Here is a 20,690-nt window from a genome sequence, read left to right as displayed (position 1 = left end):
CCTGTTGGGGGCACTTTAGGCTTGTCAGGCGCACCACAGTCCTGTCAGGTCCCAGGGGCATCAGCAGCCTAGCAGGGGCACCCTAGGCCCGCCAGAGGCACCACAGGCCTGCCAGGGTCCAGGGGCACCACAGGCCTAGCAAGGGCACCACGGGCCTATCAGGGGCACCTCAGGCTCCCGTGCTCCCCCCCCCGGATCCGCCAGTGATGCCACACCACGCGAAACACCGCCAACTACCAGCTGCCGCGCCATAAACACGTGCCAACAACAGTCTTTTTTTTACGTTTTGAAGGTCGACTCCGCTCGCGCAACTTTTGACTGACCCTCACTGCTACCATATTGCTTCCATATTATGCTGTGGAAAGCTTTACTTCACCAAGTGGCTAAAAACCTCCATCAGGGTATATTTTCTAAGCAATTTTTCTGACGTTTTGGGGGGGGGGGCCAAACAGGCCACTTTAGGCCTTTGGGGGGGCCATGGCCCCCGTGCCCCCCCTGGATCCGTCAGTGAGTGTAGCCCACCCAGTGTATTTCCTATCGGCTGAACTTGATCTGCGTACCGATTTCCCGCAGAGCCCGACTAGACGCAGATCTCGCGCGTAATTTCCTGGAGCATCACGCGTAGTGTAGCTGGTTTATAAAGCCTTGGTGAAGCTTGAGCTTTATTCGGGCCGGCATATTTGAGCTGTGCGGTTGCGCCGCGGCCGGTGCCGGTCAATGGGACGTCCGACGCCGTGGGTTGCTAGGCGATAACAATGCCTCGGGGCGGTGTAATCACCAGCACTGCAGGGGCCCGTGACGGCCAATGATCGTCCACGAGTGAGCCGGTGTTTTACGATGACCGTGCGCGGCGGCCGCGCGCCGTTCGTAACCGTCACTAGCTGCACTGACCCACTGCGCACAGTGATGCAGCTCCACATTGTATCGATTCCGAATGTCCACTCGACGGCAGCCAAAACTGAAATTCGTCCCGATTCAGGACAGCCGGCCAGGTGGCTGTGCAGTTGATGGCCAATATATGAATACTGTATGGGGTAGCAGGCAATGCTAAAAATTATTGCCCGTTGTGACGTCACTGTAGTCCGAGGATGAGGACCGAAACATGCCTCGGGCAATATTGCTTGTTGGGTCTTCGAATTGGTAGTAGGTACACCTTGAAATGCATATCCAGCCAGCCATCCCAAATGGGGCCCACATGGGCTGGATGTGGGGCATCTGGGCGAATGTGGGCTGGGCTACATCTGGGTATGCCATGGGCGTCCAACTAGGTCCCAGATGGGCTTCATGGGCTAACTTTACGTGCTGGACTTGGCCGGCGCCTCCACTGTGCCGCTACCCTGCCTGATCTGTGCCGCTACCCTGCCAGACTCCTGATCTGACAGCCGCCTGGGCACACCCCTGCCCGCGTCTCTGCGAGGTCGCTGATACTGTGTCGCCGGTGTTCGTTGTGTGGCGTTGGGCCACTGCCGGCGCGCGGGGCGGCCGCGCGCGGGCAGTTGGTGACTATAAATATACGTAGATAGACGCAATATGGCGCTGACGGACCGGTCGGGCCTCTACACTATCGTTACAAACTCTTCTCCTTTTTCACAATAGGTACGCATCCACGCTTCCGTTCTCTACCGGCCGCCGGCCGCTTACCTGCAGTGGGAGCGTAGTGTAGTGGTTAGGGTCCCCTCATCATGTTGTATAGGTCTTGAGTTCGAATCTGTGGGGATCTAGTGAGAGGCAAAGGATACGCGGTTCTCCCACGTGTGACCACATTGCTTTTTGGGATTCACGCGGATATAGTACTACATAAGCTATAGGTACCAAATCCCAATTAAAATCCACGTGCGCTTTTTGCATTGTCCGTGTGAGTCCCAACTGCAGGAAAGCCCGTGTGGGACCCATATATATATATACATTTATCCCAGCTGGGTCCCATATGGGCCCCACTTGGGCTGCCCATGTGGGTCCCAACTGGGAAAGCCCATATGCGGGCTCAATACGGGACCCAGATGGGTCCCACATGGGCCCCGTCTGGGGTGCCCAGATGGGACCCAGTTGGACGCCCATGACATTCCCATCTGGGTCCAAGGTGGGCAGCCCAGATGGGTCCCAGTTTGGTGCCCACTTGGGGCCCATGTGGGCCCCACTTGGGAAGGCTGGCTGGGTAACAAAGTCAAGCGTTGTTTTCCCGAATAGCTCTAAATTTCGCGTATTCATAAAAAACTCGCGCTAGGCCACCTAAAAACATTTTTTCCCAAGCATGTCTTTAGGCGTAAATGGATGACCGCTAAACATGAGTGTACATGACCTTTTATCTGTGATGGGAAGCCATCAGGAATGAGAAAGGTCGCCCTACTTACCAGTCGAGAGTCACTCGATGCTACCTACCAGTACAGTAATCATAAAATTATAAATTATAAAACATGTAGTGTACAGGTACCTCTCTAGAAACTACCACGCCATTGTTTGTACATGACCTTTAGTGTGCGGTGAGAAACCAATCAAAAGGTCGTCCTAATTACCACTCAATGTCACCTGATGTTTATGTCGTCCGGTAGCCATGAGCAATAAACAAAACAAAGTTTAGTGCCCGCTTCCAGCGACTGCAAAACTGCCCGAAATTCGTCTAAACGTCAAATTTCCTAGATGCGACCGAGATTGCTTTACTACTAGACCGTGGCTGTGGACGGGACTGATTTTCTCGTCAGGCATTACTTGAAAACCTAACCCACCACTGCGCTACAACACGCGTTTCACGCCGTAGCAAACCACGTCATATAATGTTGTGAATCATTCATGATTGAAAGCTTACAAGTAGCTACGTGATAGATATGTAAACCAGTAAAACGCCTTTTAAGCGAAGAACGAGCGAGCGAGATAGTGAGCCCTGCACGTGCGCAAGGGCGAGAGGGTACCTACTTCCAACGGGCTTGTGCAAAGCACCCTTCTAACCGGTCGCTAGCGGTGTGCCAAATTTGAACGCAATCGGCCCAGTCGTTCCTGAGATCTGGAAGCGGCATTCTGCACGTGCGCACGTGCAACCGGGGTCCAAACTGACTTTTGCACGGCACCCTACTAACTGGTCCCCAACCGTGTACCAAATTTGAGCGCAATCGGCCCAGCCGTTCTCGAGATCTGGGAGCGCCCCCTGCACGTGCGCACGTGCTGTAGCACCCCAACCTTAACACATGCAGATGAATTATCTGATGGAGACCTAACTGTGTACCGAGTTTCAATTCAATCGGCCCAACCGTTGTGCCGTTATTAAGGATGCAATTTTGGGGGTTCTTAAAAAATGTCCAACTTTACCACGCGCCACGTGCGGTGGTTGGCAAGAACCATGGGCGTCGAAACCGGGGGGGGGGGACGGGGGGGACGCGTCCCCCCCAGTCGAGTAATCCGGGGGGGACGTCCCCCGCAAAAATATCCCCATGAATGATTTCAAAAGTGACCTACGACATTGGTGTATTGTCGTTTTGGGATGAAATTGCGGATACCTACTCGTATACAAATTGAATCTGCGAATTGCTGACACTGTACCCTTGCTTACAGGGCTGCGGAGTAGATGATTTTGGTAACTCCGACTCCGGCTTAAAAAAAAGACGCTCGGAGTCCCCACTCCATCTCCGACCACGACATCCCTCGGCCCGCATCGGAGTGAAAAAACATGTGATGTGATGCTTTTGTCTCTTTGAACGTTTCTTGGCACATTAAAAGATAACATTGCCTACGAGGTGCAGCTCTGGACTGTCCGTCCCAGGTCCTCGATAGGGAGCCAAAGCTCCAGTTGTAGGGGCGACCATATCAAACAAGGGCTGAAGATCTATCCCAAAGTCTCAGAGTGCAGTACGACAACAGCTTGCAGAGACCACACATTTTACATAGGATATTCGTAATAGTCAAGACCTTCAGCTCACTCTCAAACGGCCCTCTTCCCGTTCGAGGCCATCCGACAGCAGAAGGTCTCACCATGGCCTTTGAACGCTTGATGCTTGAGGGTGAGAGGACCTCGTCCTGGTCTGAGAGAGCCCAGGAGGACGTGATGCTCAGTATGCCCCTACATTGGTCTTACCATGGATGTCTTACCACGACCCCTACAATCACCACAGCCAACAGAATCTCCAGCTCTTATTCGACCCATCCTCCCTCGACGGGGATGACGTTGACTCTGACTTCAGAGTTGAAGTCTGTTACGATTTTGGTGACTCCAACTCCGTATCCGACCAAAACCGTCGACTACGACCGAAGTCGACTCCGACCCCGCAGTCCTGCAGCTACACTGCACAGAAGTTGGAAAAAAAGCTGTACCTATGGTTGACAGCGGTTTACAGAGGACCACACGATTTTTTAGAGGCATGGCTGCTGGACTTGGTGACCAGACCCTAACTGTCCTGGTATCAAACTTATTACGCGGGATGCAAAATTTATGCGTTTTGGGACTGTTTTGCCATGAGTTTTTGCCAATCAATTCATGCACAGGTAGAAAAGAGTGTGACTAATAACGCCTCCACGCGAGAACATGAGAACATGTGTATTGTGTATGCGTTACAAGTAGTGCATAGGCCTGAAATTGTACGGTAAACTAACTAACTTTTGGGTTTTTAGTCAGCCAATCCGTCCCCCCCCCCCCCCAGTCAAAAATCCGTGGCGACGCCCCTGGCAAGAACGCATGGTGGCCATCACACCACAGAACTTTTACGTCCAAGTGACATTCAGTAAAGAAGACCGCTTGTCAATCGGATGTCCCGTTCCTAAGATATTAGCTTTTGAAGAGCGTCCCCACGGCTGGCCGGCCGGCCGCTCATACTCATGATTTTCCCTTAAAGGTAAATTGTCAGCTAAAATACAAAATTTGATATTTGGTAGAATCAGCACTCCACTTTACGAAACTGAAATAAGATTTTCGAAATTCGGTCTGAGTCACGAGTAATTTAATGTTGAAATTGGGATTTCATCTACTTTTTGTACTATTTTTACATTAAAACCCACCAGATTCCTCAACTATAACTATATTCGAATCGCGTGAAATCGGAGCTTCTCTACGAAACTTCAAATCAAAAGTTAATTTACGATTTTGCCGAATATCAACATAATAATATCATCCTACGTTATGAAAATTTTGAATGTATAACCAGTTAAATTATTTTCAAAAACCATTAGCGTTTCGCATTTTTCATTTTGCAAAAAGAAAGCAGAAATCGATTCGCCGATGCTGTGGCTTTGGGCAAGCTTTGGAGATTAGTAAACATTAGTACCAGTAAAACGCCTTTTGGGCGAAGAACGAGCGAGCGAGATAGTGAGCCCTGCACGTGCGCAATGGCGAGAGGGTTCTTCCAACGGGCTTGTGCAAAGCACCCTTCTAACCGGTCGCTAGCGGTGTGCCAAATTTGAACGCAATCGACCCAGCCGTTCCTGAGATCTGCAAGCGGCATTCTGCACGTGCGCACGTGCAAGCGGGGTCCAAACTGACTTTTGCACGGCACCCTACTAACTGGTCCCCAACCGTGTACCAAATTTGAGCGCAATCGGCCCAGCCGTCCTCGAGATCTGGGAGCGCCTCCTGCACGTGCGCACGTGCTGTAGCACCCCAACCTCAACCCGGCAGGCGGTGGGCCTCCCAGCCACCTTCCGCGCGGTGGGGGGGGGGCATTTTTTGCCCCCCCCCTCGTATCTCCGAAACTACTGGACGGATCCGGAAAATTCAAACGGCGTTCGATAGCCCTGTCAAATTTGTCGAAGGAAACCAAATTTCATTGACCTCGGGGTCACCGATGACGTCACAGGTCAGGTCAAAGATAAAATGTTTCACCGTTCACGGGGCTTCTAGGGAAAGCGCTATAACACCGAGTAAAACGCATTTTGTCGAAAATCAGCCATAAGGCGTCAGTTGTCTAGTACATATGTTGCTATTAGAGGTCACTGGTCATACCAGGTCAGGTCACAGGTCAGGTCATCAAAGGTCACCAAGGGTCACCACATGAACCCAACTTTACTAAGGTTGTGCGATGCATGTTTTATAGCCAGTTTTTCATTTCCAACTCAATGGTATTAGTTATAAGACCATCAGGTACGGTTAAGGTCACTTTCTGGTGGAGGTCAGGTCAAGGTCAGGTCAAAAAGGGTCAAATTTCAAAGTTGATATTTTTGCATAAAATGGGTATCGATTCGATGCAGCTCGTCACGGGGAGTCTAATGGTGGTCTTTGTTTTGCGCTACGACGTCTAGAATTGCTAAAAATTGAGTTTGAAAATTTGACGTCATCAATTTTGAACAGTTTTTTCGCTATAACTTGGCCAAAAAAAGAGGTCTTGATCTCAAATTTGGTATGTAGACAGAAGGCGGTAGGGACTATCACATATATTCCGTTTTTTCGAAATTCAAAAAACTTTTTGGATTTTTCGGCTATTATATTCAAAAAATCTATTTTTTGATTTTTGGGGGTCAAAATCCAAAAAAATCGAAAAACCGAAAGAGCAGTTTTGTAGCCCTCTTGATTCCACACCTTTTATAACTGGAACATTTTTCTGTATCTCTAAAGCTGTAGGCCTGACAGCTGGGGCATTCCAGGACAGCTCAACCACAGCCGAACACCCTCATATTTTTAAAAATTCTGAAACTTTGTGTATAGGGTAATCTGACACGCTGGAGACGGCCCTGCCAATATTAGACCTCTCTGACTAAAGGTCACAGAGTTATAGCCTCCGGCATTTTGGAGAGGTCACCCTAAAGACCAATCTTTGAGGGCATATATCTCAAAGAAAAAATATTTTATATATGAAAAATATATACCGATGGACTCAAAATTGATCAAAAAAGATTTTGGCTATCTCGAATTTTTTTTTGAAAATTTTCAAAAATTTTGATTTTGTGACCAATTTTTCAAAGACCTGGCTCGACCTTTTCCTCATCGAAATTGTACTTTTCGTCTATAGACAAAATGTTTTTTGATCAATTTTCTTTCGATAGAAAAAATAAAAAAAAATGGGTTCTGCCTTTAAAATATATTTTTCGCCACACATAGATGGCGCTGCTGACGCTGTTTTTCCTGAATAATTACTGAATTGAGATAATAAGATGCAGATGATGATCAAAGTGTGTTTCCCAACAACAGCTCAAACGGCGTTCGATAGCCCTGTCAAATTTGTCGAAAGAAACCAAATTTCGTTGACCTAGGGGTCACCGATGACGTCACAGGTCAGGTCAAAAATAAAATGTTTCACCGTTCACGGGGCTTCTAGGGAAAGCGCTATAACACCGAGTAAAACGCATTTTGTCGAAAATCAGCGATAAGGCGTCAGTTGTCTAGTACATATGTTGCTATTAGAGGTCACTGGTCATACCAGGTCAGGTCACAGGTCACAGGTCAGGTCACCAAAGGTCACCACATGAACCCAAGTTTACTAAGGTTGTGCGATGCATGTTTTATGGCCAGTTTTTCATTTCCAACTCAATGGTGTTGGTTATAAGACTATCAGGTACGGAATAGGTCACTTTCTGGTGGAGGTCAGCAGGTCAGGTCAAGGTCAGGTAAAAAAGGTCAAATTTCAAAATTGATATTTTTGCATAAAATGGGTATTGATTCGATGCAGCTCGTCACGGGGAGTCTAATGGTGGTCTTTGTTTTGCGTTACGAGGTCTTGAATTGCTGAAAATTGAGTTTGAAAATTTAACGTCATCAATTTTGAAGTTTTTTTCGCTATAACTTGGCCAAAAAAAGAGGTATCGATCTCAAATTTGGTATGTTGATAGAAAGCGGTAGGGACTATCACATATATTCCGTTTTTTCGAAATTCAAGAAACATTTTGGATTTTTCGGCTATTGTATTCAAAAAATCTATTTTTTTTATTTTTGGGGGTCAAAATAAAAAAAATCGAAAAACCGAAATAGCAGTTTTGTAGCCCTCTTGATTCCACACCTTGTATTTATTAAACATTTTTCTGTATCTCTAAAGCTGTAGGCCTGACAGCTCTTCCCGCGAAACCTTTTTTTGGGTCGAAAATGGCAGAAATGACGTCACTCTGACGTCATTAGCGGCCAACCTATCATAGCCTTTGGAAAAAAAATTTTTGGTCACCATGTGCGCTAGCTACTCCCGGGAGGGTACTGAAAGTTTGGTGACGATCGGCGCAGCGGTTCTCGAGATATATCGAAAAAACCAAAGGGGGGCAAAAAATGCCCCCCCACCGCCTGGAAGGTTAAATAGCCACTCAAAAGGGTCACAGTGTCTTATTTGTTGTTAGAAAACACGTATCTGTCATGAACTGTATCTTATCATCTAAATTCCGTAATAATATAGAAAAACAGCATCAGCAGCGCCATCTATGTGTGGCGAAAAATATATTTTAAAGGCAGAACCCATTTTTTTTTCTATCGAAAGAAAACTGATCAAAAAACATTTTGTCTATAGACGAAAAGTACAATTTCGATGAGGAAAAGGTCGAGCCAGGTCTTTGAAAAATTGGTCACAAAATCAAAAAATTTGAAAATTTTTTGGAAAAAATTCGAGATAGCCAAAATCTTTTTTGATCAATTTTGAGTCCATCGGTATATATTTTTCATACCTAAAATATTTTTTCTTTGAGATATATGCCCTCAAAGATTGGTCTTTAGGGTGAACTCTCCAAAATGCCGGAGGCTATAACTCTGTGACCTTTTGTCGGAGAGGTCTAATATTGGCAGAACCGTCTCCAGCGTGTCAGATTACCCAATACACAAAGTTTCAGAATTTTTAAAAATATAAGGGTGTCATTTTTTAAAAAAAATTGGTCGTTTTGTCCTGGAATGCCCCAGCTCTTCCCGCGAAACCTTTTTTGGGTCGAAAATGGCAAAAATGACGTCACTCTGACGTCATTAGCGGCCAACCTATCATAGCCTTTGGAAAAAAGTTTTGGTCATCATGTGCGCTAGCTACTCCCGGGAGGGTACTGAAAGTTTGGTGACGATCGGCGCAGCGGTTCTCGAGATATATCGAAAAAACTAAAGGGGGGGGGGGGCAAAAAAATGCCCCCCACCGCCTGGAAGGTTAACACATGCAGATGAATTATCTGATGGAGACCTAACTGTGTACCGAGTTTCAATTCAATCGGCCCAACCGTTGTGCCGTCATTGAGGTTGCAATTTTGGGGGTTCTTAAAAAATGTCCAACTTTACCATGCGCCACGTGCGGTGGTTGGCAAGAACGCATGGTGGCCATCACACCACAGAACTTTTACGTCCAAGTGACATTCAGTAAAGAAGACCGCTTGTCAATCGGATGTCCCGTTCCTAAGATATTAGCTTTTGAAGAGCGTCCCCACGGCCGGCCGGCCGGCCGCTCATACTCAGGATTTTCCCTTAATTCAGTATGAACTCGCTCGCTCGCTGCGCTCGCTCGCTCGTGACCATTCACTCAACGTTGGCGCCGGAATTCCCGGCTTTGGACCCGACGAATCGATACGCCGCAAAAGTAGGTAAACAAAGCCGGGTTGACGAGATTCAACGTTCGGGTATGGTACGAAGGTATTTGGTTGTGTGTTGGCATCATTTTTTTGCCTTTTTCTTTAAATGTGGAACGGGCGTGAGGCTTATATTGAAAAAACAACGTTGTAGCTTGCCTTCGGAAATTGCGTGATGGATGTATGAAGTGCGCCATTCAAGGTGACAATTTCGCCGTCGGCCATCATGAAAATAGTGATGAAGGCTTTTCGCACGTACTATTTTAGACTCGCAAGCGACTCTGGAATCATTTATCGAAAGATCGTGTTTGAAGAATCCGGTAAGTCTGAAACCTGCACAGAACGACTTCTAAAATTCGAATTGTGCAATCTTATAAAAATGAAAAAGGTGATAGTTTCTTTTTAATTCAGTATGAACTCGCTCGCTCGCTCGTAATTAAATGAGCAGCTCTATTTAATGACCTGTTTGTAACCTGTTTTACTTTTGTTCTAGGTTTCAAAAGCGACTATGTATTCGTCATAATTAACGATAAAGTCAACGACTACAGTAATTACTTTCACAATTTAGCAAGGGTTGATGTGTCACCTTTGATGACTTTGTAGCCTAATAATGTCTAATAGAAGCAATAAAGCATATATTACTGCCGCGCCGGTCCCATTCCATTAAATAAGCCGACCACTGAGCCCGTGTCATTGCGGTGACAATTGACAAGAGCCCGGCGGCGGTCTTCACCACGGCTGACACCTCAGACAGCGACTTAAAAACAGCGACAGAAAAACAGCGACTCACTCAAAACAGCGACCGCGCTTAGAGCGACCTCTTAGAACAGTGGCTCACATGTTTGAGCGATTATTTAAAATTTTCAAAACGGCGATCCGTAATAGAACGACATCAGAGGAACAGCGGCTATTCCAGGCTACTCGTGATTGGAAAATTAAAAAATGATTTTTTCTCCCGAGGTTATAATTTTATGTAAAATGCACTCAACAATTTTGATAAAGATATTGGCGACATATTCCGTGGGAATAAATGCATTTTCATGTAGCATTTCCACACTCTGTCGATTTTTTCATCATTATTGTAAGCATTGCGAAGGCCCGGCACTGGCAAAGGTAAAGGCTTAATAATTGGGGGAAGTACCGTTAACATAGGTAAGTATCTTTATAGGTTTCTTCTTTCTTGTCAGGCAGCAGAACATATCCCTACACAAGCCACAGCTAAGAGCTATATAGTGCACATGCCACTTTGACTTTGACTTATAACATAACAATATATGTCACAAGAAAATGTCAATCCGAGAATGAATACGCCAATTTTTGCTTGTCCAATCCCCATTAGCCTAGAATAGTAGCTGTTCCTCTGAAGTCGTTTTGTTACGGATCGCCGTTTTAAATAATCGCTCAATCGTGTGGATCGCTGTTCTAGCTGTGGCTCAAAATGCGGTCGCTGTTTTGAGTGAATCGCTGTTTTTCTGTCGCTGTTTTTAAGTGTCTGTTTTCTGGACCACTGTTTGACACGGCACACTAGCTAGGAACGTCCCACGGGTCCCTCAGTTCGAGGTTGCGATCCACATACGGAGCCGCGCCCAGCGTCACATTCACGCTTTGGAGCGCCACATCGCCAAGAGTGTAGTGGATCGCCCATACACATGCACAGTGGCGCAGAGTATGCACGATATTAACCCGCGCCCCGTTGGGCTCTGCCGAGCAACGCGCCCTGTTGGGGGGGGAGGCAATTTGCCCCCCCCCCCCCCCACCTAAGATCTCGAGAACCACGCAACCTAGCGACAAACAGCAAACGGTGTTGGATAGCCCTATCAGGGAACTACCTTGTGACCCAATTTTATTGACCTAGGTCAAACCAATGACGTCACAGGTCAGGTCAAAGGTCGAATTTTCACCGTTTACAGACATTTCAAGAAATGCGTTGTAAAATCGAGTAAAATGCATTTCATTGAAAATCATCGATGGGGAAATGTTCTTCAAACACATATTTTGCTATTTGAGGTCACTGATACCAGGTCAGGTCACAGAGGTCAGGTCACTGGGGGGTCACAATATGAAAGTGTCGTGTGATACATGTTTTATGGTCCATTTTACATGACAAATGCGATTATGTGGGTCAGGTAGCCTTTGGGGCCAGCTTAGGTCACGTTTTTTCAAGGTCAGGTCAAGGTCAGGTCAAATAATGTCAAATTTCAAAGTTGACATTTTTGCATAAAATGGGTATCGATTCGATGCAGCTCGTCACGGGGAGTTCAATGGTGGTCTTTGTTTTGCCCTACATGGTCTAGAATCGCTAAAAATTGAGTTCAAAAATTTGACGTCATAATTTTTGAACAGTTTTTTTTCGCTATAACTTGGCCAAAAAAGGAGATATCGATCTGAAATTTGGTATGTATATTGAAGAGCGCAGGGACTATCACATAAGTTCCGTTTTTTGGAAATTCGGAAAAAAATTTGATTTCTTTTTAGTTTATCTAAAAAAATCTTTTTTTTTAATTTTTCGGGGTCAAAACTCCAAAATTTTGAAAATCCGAGATAGCAGTTTTGTAGCGCCGCTTTTTGTCTACTAGACCATATAAAGAACTTTGAAATTGCTTGGTAACTGTAGATTTGGTGAGCGTTTCAAGATTGCATGTTTTTTGCTCATTTTTGCTCGAACATGACCTCAGTTTGACCTCAATAACTCCTGACCTAAGGTGACCTAAGACTTGAAATTTGGTGTGAAGGTGTCAAATTGATGCCCGGGAAGGTACTGAAAATTTGGCGGCGCTGCGCGCCGCCGTTTTCTTGCTATTCAGTAAAAACCACAGAGGGGGGGGGGGGCAAATTGGCCCCTCCAACGGGGCGAGGGTTCATAACCCGGTTGAGCGTATCCTCAAAAGAAAACTACGAAGTAGGGACGAATTTTTCTTCAATAAATATTAGACCGTTCTGCTTCGTCTTTTGTAACACGGCATGGTAACTATCTACAACGTGAACTACATTAAAGTCATAATTGTATGCCGTGACTGAAGAAACCTGTTTGGTGAAATCCGTTCACAGAGCCAATCTATAAATAATGCAACTACTGTATAGTCATATGGTGGTTTATATCACCACGTTTAACACATCTACATATGTTACAGCATATTCTATTCGTCGTATCTGATTGCGCTGTTGTTATATATAAGGCTATAATACCGCTGAATGGCCGCACTGCTACGGCCCGCTTATCCTACCCGACCGTCTCCCGTATCTCCGTATTTGTAGCTGTTTATCTGTCCCCACACCCCAGTGCCGACACCTGTCTGTGTGTCTGCGGCCCTAGGCCGCTGCTGCGCACAGCGCCGCTACTGACCCGTGACCATGACGGAGCGCACGCTGGCCCTCTGCAGCGTCTCGATTACCGGCGTCGTCTGCGGCTTCAGGCTGTTCTGCATCACCAGCAGGCCCGTCAGCTCCATGTCACACTCCACCTGGTCGAAACACGAACGGTCAGAGCTGCGCAAACAACGCCCTCTTGCGCGCAGCGATCTCATGCTCTTATCGTATTTCCTTGTCCAGGCTTTATACCATTGTGGCTAAGAGCAAATGCTACGAATCGAGAACGGCCATTATACCATACATCAGGCTGGCTTTGAAATGGCCACCTGCATTGCCTGTTGAAAGCTACCGCCGCAGGTCTCATGATAAATGCATCTTCATTAGCAGACTGTATGATAAATGCATCTTCGTTAGCATACTGCACAAACTCCCGAAGCACATTTACCTTACTTGCGCGGCACTCACTAAATGGACCTCAGCAGGAGGAAACAAGGCCACCAAATATCTTAAAATCGAACATCGATTGGCTATTTGAATAGAAGACCGGCTAGAATAACGGGATACAGGACAGGCCTGACGGCAGGGGCGTGTTCAGTCGGCCAGCCGACACTGGCGCTGGGGCGCGGGCTGGGGCCGCGCGGCGTACCTGGTCGCGCTTTAGCCGCTGCGCCTGATGCCAGTGCAGCTTGGCGTCCAGCCGTCGATAGGCCAGCGCCAGCACACGGTACCCCTTCACCGTGTACTGGTGCAGCACCGTGTGGAAGTCGGCAGGAACTGGAAACCGGAGGGAGAGTCACTCCTCGTCACCACTCGGCAGCCAATAGCGCGCAAACAGACACGGCCAGCTTCACTGTTAAATAGATCAGCACTATCAGACATGTTTGCAAAAAGTATACCCATAGTGGAAATGACAGCGCGCTTTTCACCGCACCTCCCATCAGTAGTATGCCAATCAGTGGACGCCCCTTAATCAAAGTCACTAATCACTTAGCAATCTGACGCTGGAGACCCACGGCCCTTGGTTCACCTGAATCCGACCAGCAGATACTCATAACGACCCTGTCGACTCGGACCAGAAGACTCAAACTCACCCGAATCCTACCAGCCAACAAAAAAAAAAATCGGATCAGCAGAGACTCTGACTCATCTGACTCGGGCCGGCAGAGACTCTGACTCACCCGACTCGGGCCGGCACAGACCCTCGACCTTCTCGGGCGCGCCCTTGCAGTAGAGGTCCATGTGCCGGCGGCCCAGCGTCCGGCAGATGACGCTCATCCGCTGCGAGCTGCTGGAGAAGGGGAACTGGCGCACGATGCCCACCTCGGGCGGCATCTGGTCGAGCAGCAGCTCGTCGGGCGCCGGCTGGGGCGCCCCGGCGGCCAGCGCCCGCCGCGGGCGCACCACCGTCGGCGCCAGCAGGTCAAACTTGGTGGCGTCCGTCTCGACGGGCTCCTCCAGCTCCTGAGGAGCAGCGGAGACGGCTCGTCAGGACTCGGAGACGCGGCACGGCCCAGTCGAAAACCAGGCGCAGCCCAGTCAACAACACTTATCGCAATCCACTTCACGGTCAAAATCTAGCTCACAATCCGGTCCACGGCCACAATCCAGCTCACAGCCGGTCCATGTGGTATTGTAGCATGGCAGCGAGCAGCACGGTATTTTATAAAAGGAAGCAGCATTTAAATCACGGAGCCGGAAAGCGTTGAACTGAATAGCCGACGGTTACCAATGGGAGTACCGGGTTCGGCAATTACTGAAAACATCAAATGACGCACATCCGCGAGTCATGGATGCTCACAGCCCAGAATCATTCCAAACCGGCAGAGCAGAATAGCAGTCGTTCAGCCCAGCTACACACACCGGCACGCCTCACCGTGACAAAAGATCACGACTCAATACGGCTGTAAGAGCGCACGCTCGATGACCTTTTTAAAAGCGGAGGACAGCACGCCACGTGCGCTGGGTGTGGCGCCCTGTGCAAACACTTCCAGTAGGGAGTCACAAAGTGTCGGCGAAACGGATAACAGTGGCTGATGGCTGATGACATTGGCATTAAAACACTCGCACCTCGGCATTTATGCACGCCAGACAGTTTCGTAACATATTATTCAAGCAGCAAAGCAAAACCTCTGCCCGTATATACATAGCTGACCGTTTTGGGCAGTATGCTGCCATAAAACTCGACACCAAAGCGCCCAAATGTGTGCACACTGTAGACACTTTATGCGATGCGACATGTCGGTGCAGGCAATGACGGGGGTTAAAGTCGGCCCGTAAATCGATGATACAGCAGCTGCTGGTGAAGCAGCGCTGTGCACGGCGCCACTCGCACCGGGCCAGAACAGGAGGCAGGCTCAGCTGGCCCACATCAAAACTGAGGGGGGCGTATGGCTTAGGCCAGGGGTCGACAACTGGTGGGGCATGAGGGGTAACGGAACCTTTCGGCGGACGCATTCATGTATTTGAGGTAAAGTATCAGGTCAGGTCAGGTCAATAGTCAGGCGTCCCGCCGGCTATCCACAGCAAGTGCTTGCTACCGCTGACAGGTTTGTAACATGCTGCATGGGCACCAAAACTAGTTCTCCCATGTTCGAACGGGCGGTAAATTCGAAATTAGCTAAAAACAACACTAAAAGGTTGTGCAACTGATTAGATAGATAGATAGATAGATATAGATGTATTCGAACAAGATCCATTATAAAACAATGGCTTTTCACTAGTTCACGTGAGCCGATGCCATTTTAGGTCAATGATCTTGACCTGTCCATCAAGTTCCCTTGAATTAGAACTGATGGCAATCAGTCTATCAGTGTGGCTGTGACGAGCATGAAAGCCTTTTTTAACCCTCGCCCGCATTGGTGTTTTGCCAGCCGCGAACGTATAGGAAGGGGGGGGGGGGGGATCCGTTGTACACCTCCCCTTGCCTTTTCGCCCCTGATCGAGCTAGAGCTTCGCGGAAGAAAACGAGCGTGTTGCCCGTGTCGAGACGAAGTCGATGATACCCAACTTTAAGTTCCTAGGTCATTGGTTGACCTTCCAGGTCAGGTCAATGACCCAAAAATCGGAAAAATCGGGACCTGTTAGAAAGTCGTAATGTGTGGCTGCTATAGGGTTTTTCGGGGTGTTAATCACGACTATCGTGCTAGTTTTGATCACAAATGATGTCTTCATGCATTTAGGCCAGGTCAGGTCAGGTCAACCAGTTGGGATCCTGCCGGGTATTCCTTGTAGGTGTCAACCGCATCCGACAGCTTCGTAACATGTTACGTAGGCACCAAAACTACTTTGTAACTGTTCAAATGGTTGCTAAATTCAAATTCAGCTCCAAAAACTAGCTTAGAAACATGTAAAACTCGAAAAAGAGAACCGAGGTCATCAAAGGTCAACGACCTCACCTAACCTTCAGGTGAGCTTGACACCCACCCTAATGCATGGGACCATTATCATATCACATGTTTGAACGCTTAAACCATGAAAAGACTGCAAACGCGCGGCTAATGCGAGCCGATATACGCCGAATCGCGATTCAGGCCAAACATGGTCTCGAAAAATAGGTCACAGCACATGTGACCGCCGCATGTATGTATGCATGCATATTCGCCGGCTGTAGCCCGTCGCCGGCGAAGCAGACCGCCGGGACCGGCCGGGCGCGAGCGCGCCGGCCACCCGGGCCCGGCCTGACCGGGCCGGGCCGCCTGACCCTTCCGCCGCCGCCTGGGAGGGCCGAGTCCGGCCCCTGTTTTCGACGTCCCCGGCGTGGAATGCATTGTCCACGCCGGCGTCCCCGTCCCAGGTAGGCGCGCGGACCGGCCAGGTGCGGCTATTTTGGGACCGCTGCGGTCATGTTTTTCTTCTCCCTAGTTTCCGGATTCTTTCAGCTCCCCATCTGTGCTATTCTTCGTGTCCCCATTTCTCGAGCATATTTAAACTGATGTAAACATGTTTCTCGTCCTGTTCTGTTCTGGCCTCCGCAGCGTGCGGACGTGCCTCTGTCCTGTCGTAGCCGTCGCACCGTTCGTTGGACACCGCAATATAGAAATATTTCTTCAGTGCTGTGTCGGGAAGTGCAGAAGCAACGAGACACAGTGAGCAGCAGTGAGCGGGCGGAGTTAGAATCGGGCGTGTGCGGCGCGTGCGCAACTCTTCATTCTACACAAGTTACCTTACCTTCACTCCTCTACCTTTCCTGGTCTGCTGAATTGTGGGCCTCCTTGTCGCTTGAATTGTGACTTCTATCTCTACTCACTTAACCTTCCCATTTTACCCTTCCTGGTCTGCTGAATTGTGGGCCTCCTTGTCGCTTGAATTGTGACTTCTATCTCTCACCTGTGTCACGCTGAATTGCCGTGGCTCCTGGCTGCTGAATTGTGGCCATCCTTCATATCCGATCAATCTGCCTAAAACCCTTCGCCTACTTGTGTTGAATAGGGTGTGCACGAGTTTCATTTCACCCAAATGCCGTGGACCCGCCGGTCTGATTAGCTCCAGAAAGGAGTGTCTACAGTCCGCTCCGCCAGAGGAGAGTCGGGCGCCGCGCGGCGCGGCGTCCCGTCGTTCACAGGCCGGCGCGTGGCCGCGACATTTACTGGTCCTCCGGGCCGGATCCATCCGGCAACATGTCAACAACAGGAGAAACAGAACAGCGTCCTGCAGCAGACCTGGAAGAGAACGTCCTTAGAGAGGAGCGTCACGAAGCGGTGAGTGAAGAGTTGAAGGTGCTGCGCCGGAAAAGGGGACAAAAGTTGGCAGCCTTTTCGCGCGTGTGCCGCAGAGCCGAGTCCATCATCGCCGTTCGTGGGAGTCGCTCAAGTTTAGAAGGATTGCTCGAGACAGTCGATGCGGCATTGGAAGGCGTCATCACAGCGAATGATGCACTGGAAGCCTGCCTGTCGTCTGAAGCAGATAAGGCTGATGCAGAGAAGTACTGTGCCAAGGCAGAACGTGATAGAGAAGATATTGTCGAAAGAATCACCCAGCATCTAGCAGAGCGCAGAGATGAGCCGCCATCAGGCGCCGGCTCTGTCGTTTCTGTCGCTCAGAAGAGCCAGACGAGTGCCGTCTCAAGAGCATCTCAAGTCGAAGCAGAGGTTGCATCTAAGATTAAAGCACTACGCCTACAGCAGCTTAAGCGCAGGCAAGAAGAACAGCGACTGCAAGAAAGTCAAGAGGAGGAGAAACAGCGCCTCAGGGAAGAAGAACAGCGCCGTAGGCACGAAGAGGAACAGCGCCGCAGGCAAGAAGAACAGCGCCGCAGGCAAGAAGAGCAGCGCCAGGAGAGGGAAGCCGAGAGACGAAGACTGCTTCAAGATGCTGAAGATGAAGCTGAAGCAGCCCAGCTCGAAGCTGATCTGCGCAGAGAGCTCAACGATGACCTCCAACACGAAAGGAGGAACGATTTCGAAGATGAGTTGTTTGCAACAAAGGAAGCCGGAATCAGAAGTCATCAGCGAGAAGTACAGCTGTACTTTGAGAGGCCAGCTACCGCACCAAGCCATGAAATGGAGGAACGTCGTAAACAACCGGTCAAAGGTTCAGGATCTCACCAGATGAGGCACAACACGTCATGGATAGGAGAGCTGCGCAGTCTGCGTCAGACCCAGCGCGCAGAGAGCGTAGCTCCGTTTTCAGCCTTCGCGAAGAGTATCCCAAAACTGACCCTTCCGACCTTCAGTGGTAAGGCGTCAGAATGGCCGAGATGGAGCGGATTGTTCAAAGCGCTGGTGCACGATCAGCCGTCCCTTTCAGACACAGAAAAGATCGCCCACCTCCAGTCATCGGTGAGTGGACTAGCGCAGCAGACAATTTCTGGCATGTTATACGATGGAAGTCTGTACCACCAAGCGTTGAAAGCCCTCGAGGAGCGGTTTGGTCAAGATGACGATATCATCAAACACAACCTCAACAGCATCTTCAACGCCCCAGACCCGATGGAAGATGATGCAGAAGCGCTGGAAAGATTCCAAGCGACGGTACACTGCGCCGTGACTATCCTCCAGAGCATGGGGGCAGATGCTGACATTCACAGCAGTGATAGCCTGCATCGGACGGTGGAAAAACTACCTCGGGACCTGAGAAGAGAGTGGGGAAAGTTCTCGCTGGGACTGAAGCCGACCAGACCATCACTTCTAGACGTGGACTCGTGGCTGAAGACCCAAGTGAAGATCAGCAGAAGCTGTCCCAAGGGAAAAGGGGACGGCGAAGAAGTCGGCGCCAGGCAAAGAAAGGAACGCGCCGGTGAGACCGTCCAAAGACAAACCTTCTTCACAGCCGCGAATCCAAAGCACAAGCAGATGTGCTCGGCATGTGAAGGCCAGCACGATCTGCAGCAGTGTCAGATCTTCATCGGGAAGTCTCCTGATGCCAGGCTCAAACACGCATTCAGCCAGAGATTGTGCCTCCACTGCCTCAGGAAGGGCCATCGCGTGGTAGACTGCCGAAAGGCAAGGCGCTGTGAAAGGGATGGCTGCAAGTACCGACATCACGCCCTTCTCCACGGCAGTCGGCCAGTCAGGTCGCGACAACCTGATGACCCAGTGACAAAGCCTGATGCAGGCAACGATGGAGCAGACGCAGCAGCATCGGGGGCGGCGCATGTCCTCGACCCAGATCCGGCGCTACAGGTGATGTTTGTCCAGAGCAGAGTCAGCGCTGGAGAGCTCCTGTCCGAACAGAAAGGAGAATCGCGATCTACAGGAGCTTCCAGGACCAAGCACAGCCAGCCAGTGCCACAGTCTCCAACACGACTCCAACACGCCGCGGGACATGCGGCCGCTCGCCCGCGTGACCCAGGTGTTGCCGGGATCAGATGGATGAGTCCATTCTGTCCAGATCAAGGCGGCAGGACGATGCGAGGATAGATGGCCCGGCGTCAAGATTGAGGTGCTGGAAGTGAAGTGTGCAAATGCTGAGAACAGTAATGTAAATATGTGTATCGTGTTTCGTTCGCGCCAGCCGGTTAGAGAAAGCCGACGATTGCTCGCCCTCTCCAGACGCAGCCCAGTCGAGGCCGTCTACCAGCCGATACATCAGCGGCGGTACTGTGTTTTAGTGTTCTCGTGGAGTCGAACACGGGGGGCGGGATGTGACCGCCGCATGTATGTATGCATGCATATTCGCCGGCTGTAGCCCGTCGCCGGCGAAGCAGACCGCCGGGACCGGCCGGGCGCGAGCGCGCCGGCCACCCGGGCCCGGCCTGACCGGGCCGGGCCGCCTGACCCTTCCGCCGCCGCCTGGGAGGGCCGAGTCCGGCCCCTGTTTTCGACGTCCCCGGCGTGGAATGCATTGTCCACGCCGGCGTCCCCGTCCCAGGTAGGCGCGCGGACCGGCCAGGTGCGGCTATTTTGGGACCGCTGCGGTCATGTTTTTCTTCTCCCTAGTTTCCGGATTCTTTCAGCTCCCCATCTGTGCTATTCTTCGTGTCCCCATTTCTCGAGCATATTTAAACTGATGTAAACATGTTTCTCGTCCTGTTCTGTTCTGGCCTCCGCAGCGTGCGGACGTGCCTCTGTCCTGTCGTAGCCGTCGCACCGTTCGTTGGACACCGCAATATAGAAATATTTCTTCAGTGCTGTGTCGGGAAGTGCAGAAGCAACGAGACACAGTGAGCAGCAGTGAGCGGGCGGAGTTAGAATCGGGCGTGTGCGGCGCGTGCGCAACTCTTCATTCTACACAAGTTACCTTACCTTCACTCCTCTACCTTTCCTGGTCTGCTGAATTGTGGGCCTCCTTGTCGCTTGAATTGTGACTTCTATCTCTATTCACTTAACCTTCCCATTTTACCCTTCCTGGTCTGCTGAATTGTGGGCCTCCTTGTCGCTTGAATTGTGACTTCTATCTCTCACCTGTGTCACGCTGAATTGCCGTGGCTCCTGGCTGCTGAATTGTGGCCATCCTTCATATCCGATCAATCTGCCTAAAACCCTTCGCCTACTTGTGTTGAATAAGGTGTGCACGAG

The 20,690-nt window shown here is 49.7% G+C and overlaps 1 protein-coding gene across 1 annotated transcript in view; it reads right to left on the bottom strand.

Annotated features, from left to right (window-relative positions):
• The window catches only part of LOC122386263 (polyamine-transporting ATPase 13A2-like), a 110,583-nt gene that overhangs the window by 11,007 nt on the left and 78,886 nt on the right, over positions 1-20,690 (bottom strand). Inside the window, 3 exon segments of the mRNA XM_043375298.1 lie at positions 12,770-12,887; positions 13,382-13,509; positions 13,914-14,196. Of these exon segments, the coding sequence (XP_043231233.1) occupies positions 12,770-12,887; positions 13,382-13,509; positions 13,914-14,196 (529 nt within the window).

The sequence above is a fragment of the Amphibalanus amphitrite genome, unplaced genomic scaffold (assembly GCF_019059575.1).
Source record: "Amphibalanus amphitrite isolate SeventyFive unplaced genomic scaffold, NRLGWU_Aamphi_draft 000245F_arrow, whole genome shotgun sequence".
Lineage (NCBI taxonomy): Eukaryota > Metazoa > Arthropoda > Thecostraca > Balanomorpha > Balanidae > Amphibalanus > Amphibalanus amphitrite.
Note: the sequence above shows the minus strand (reverse complement) of the source record. Positions and strands in the feature narration are given on the sequence as shown.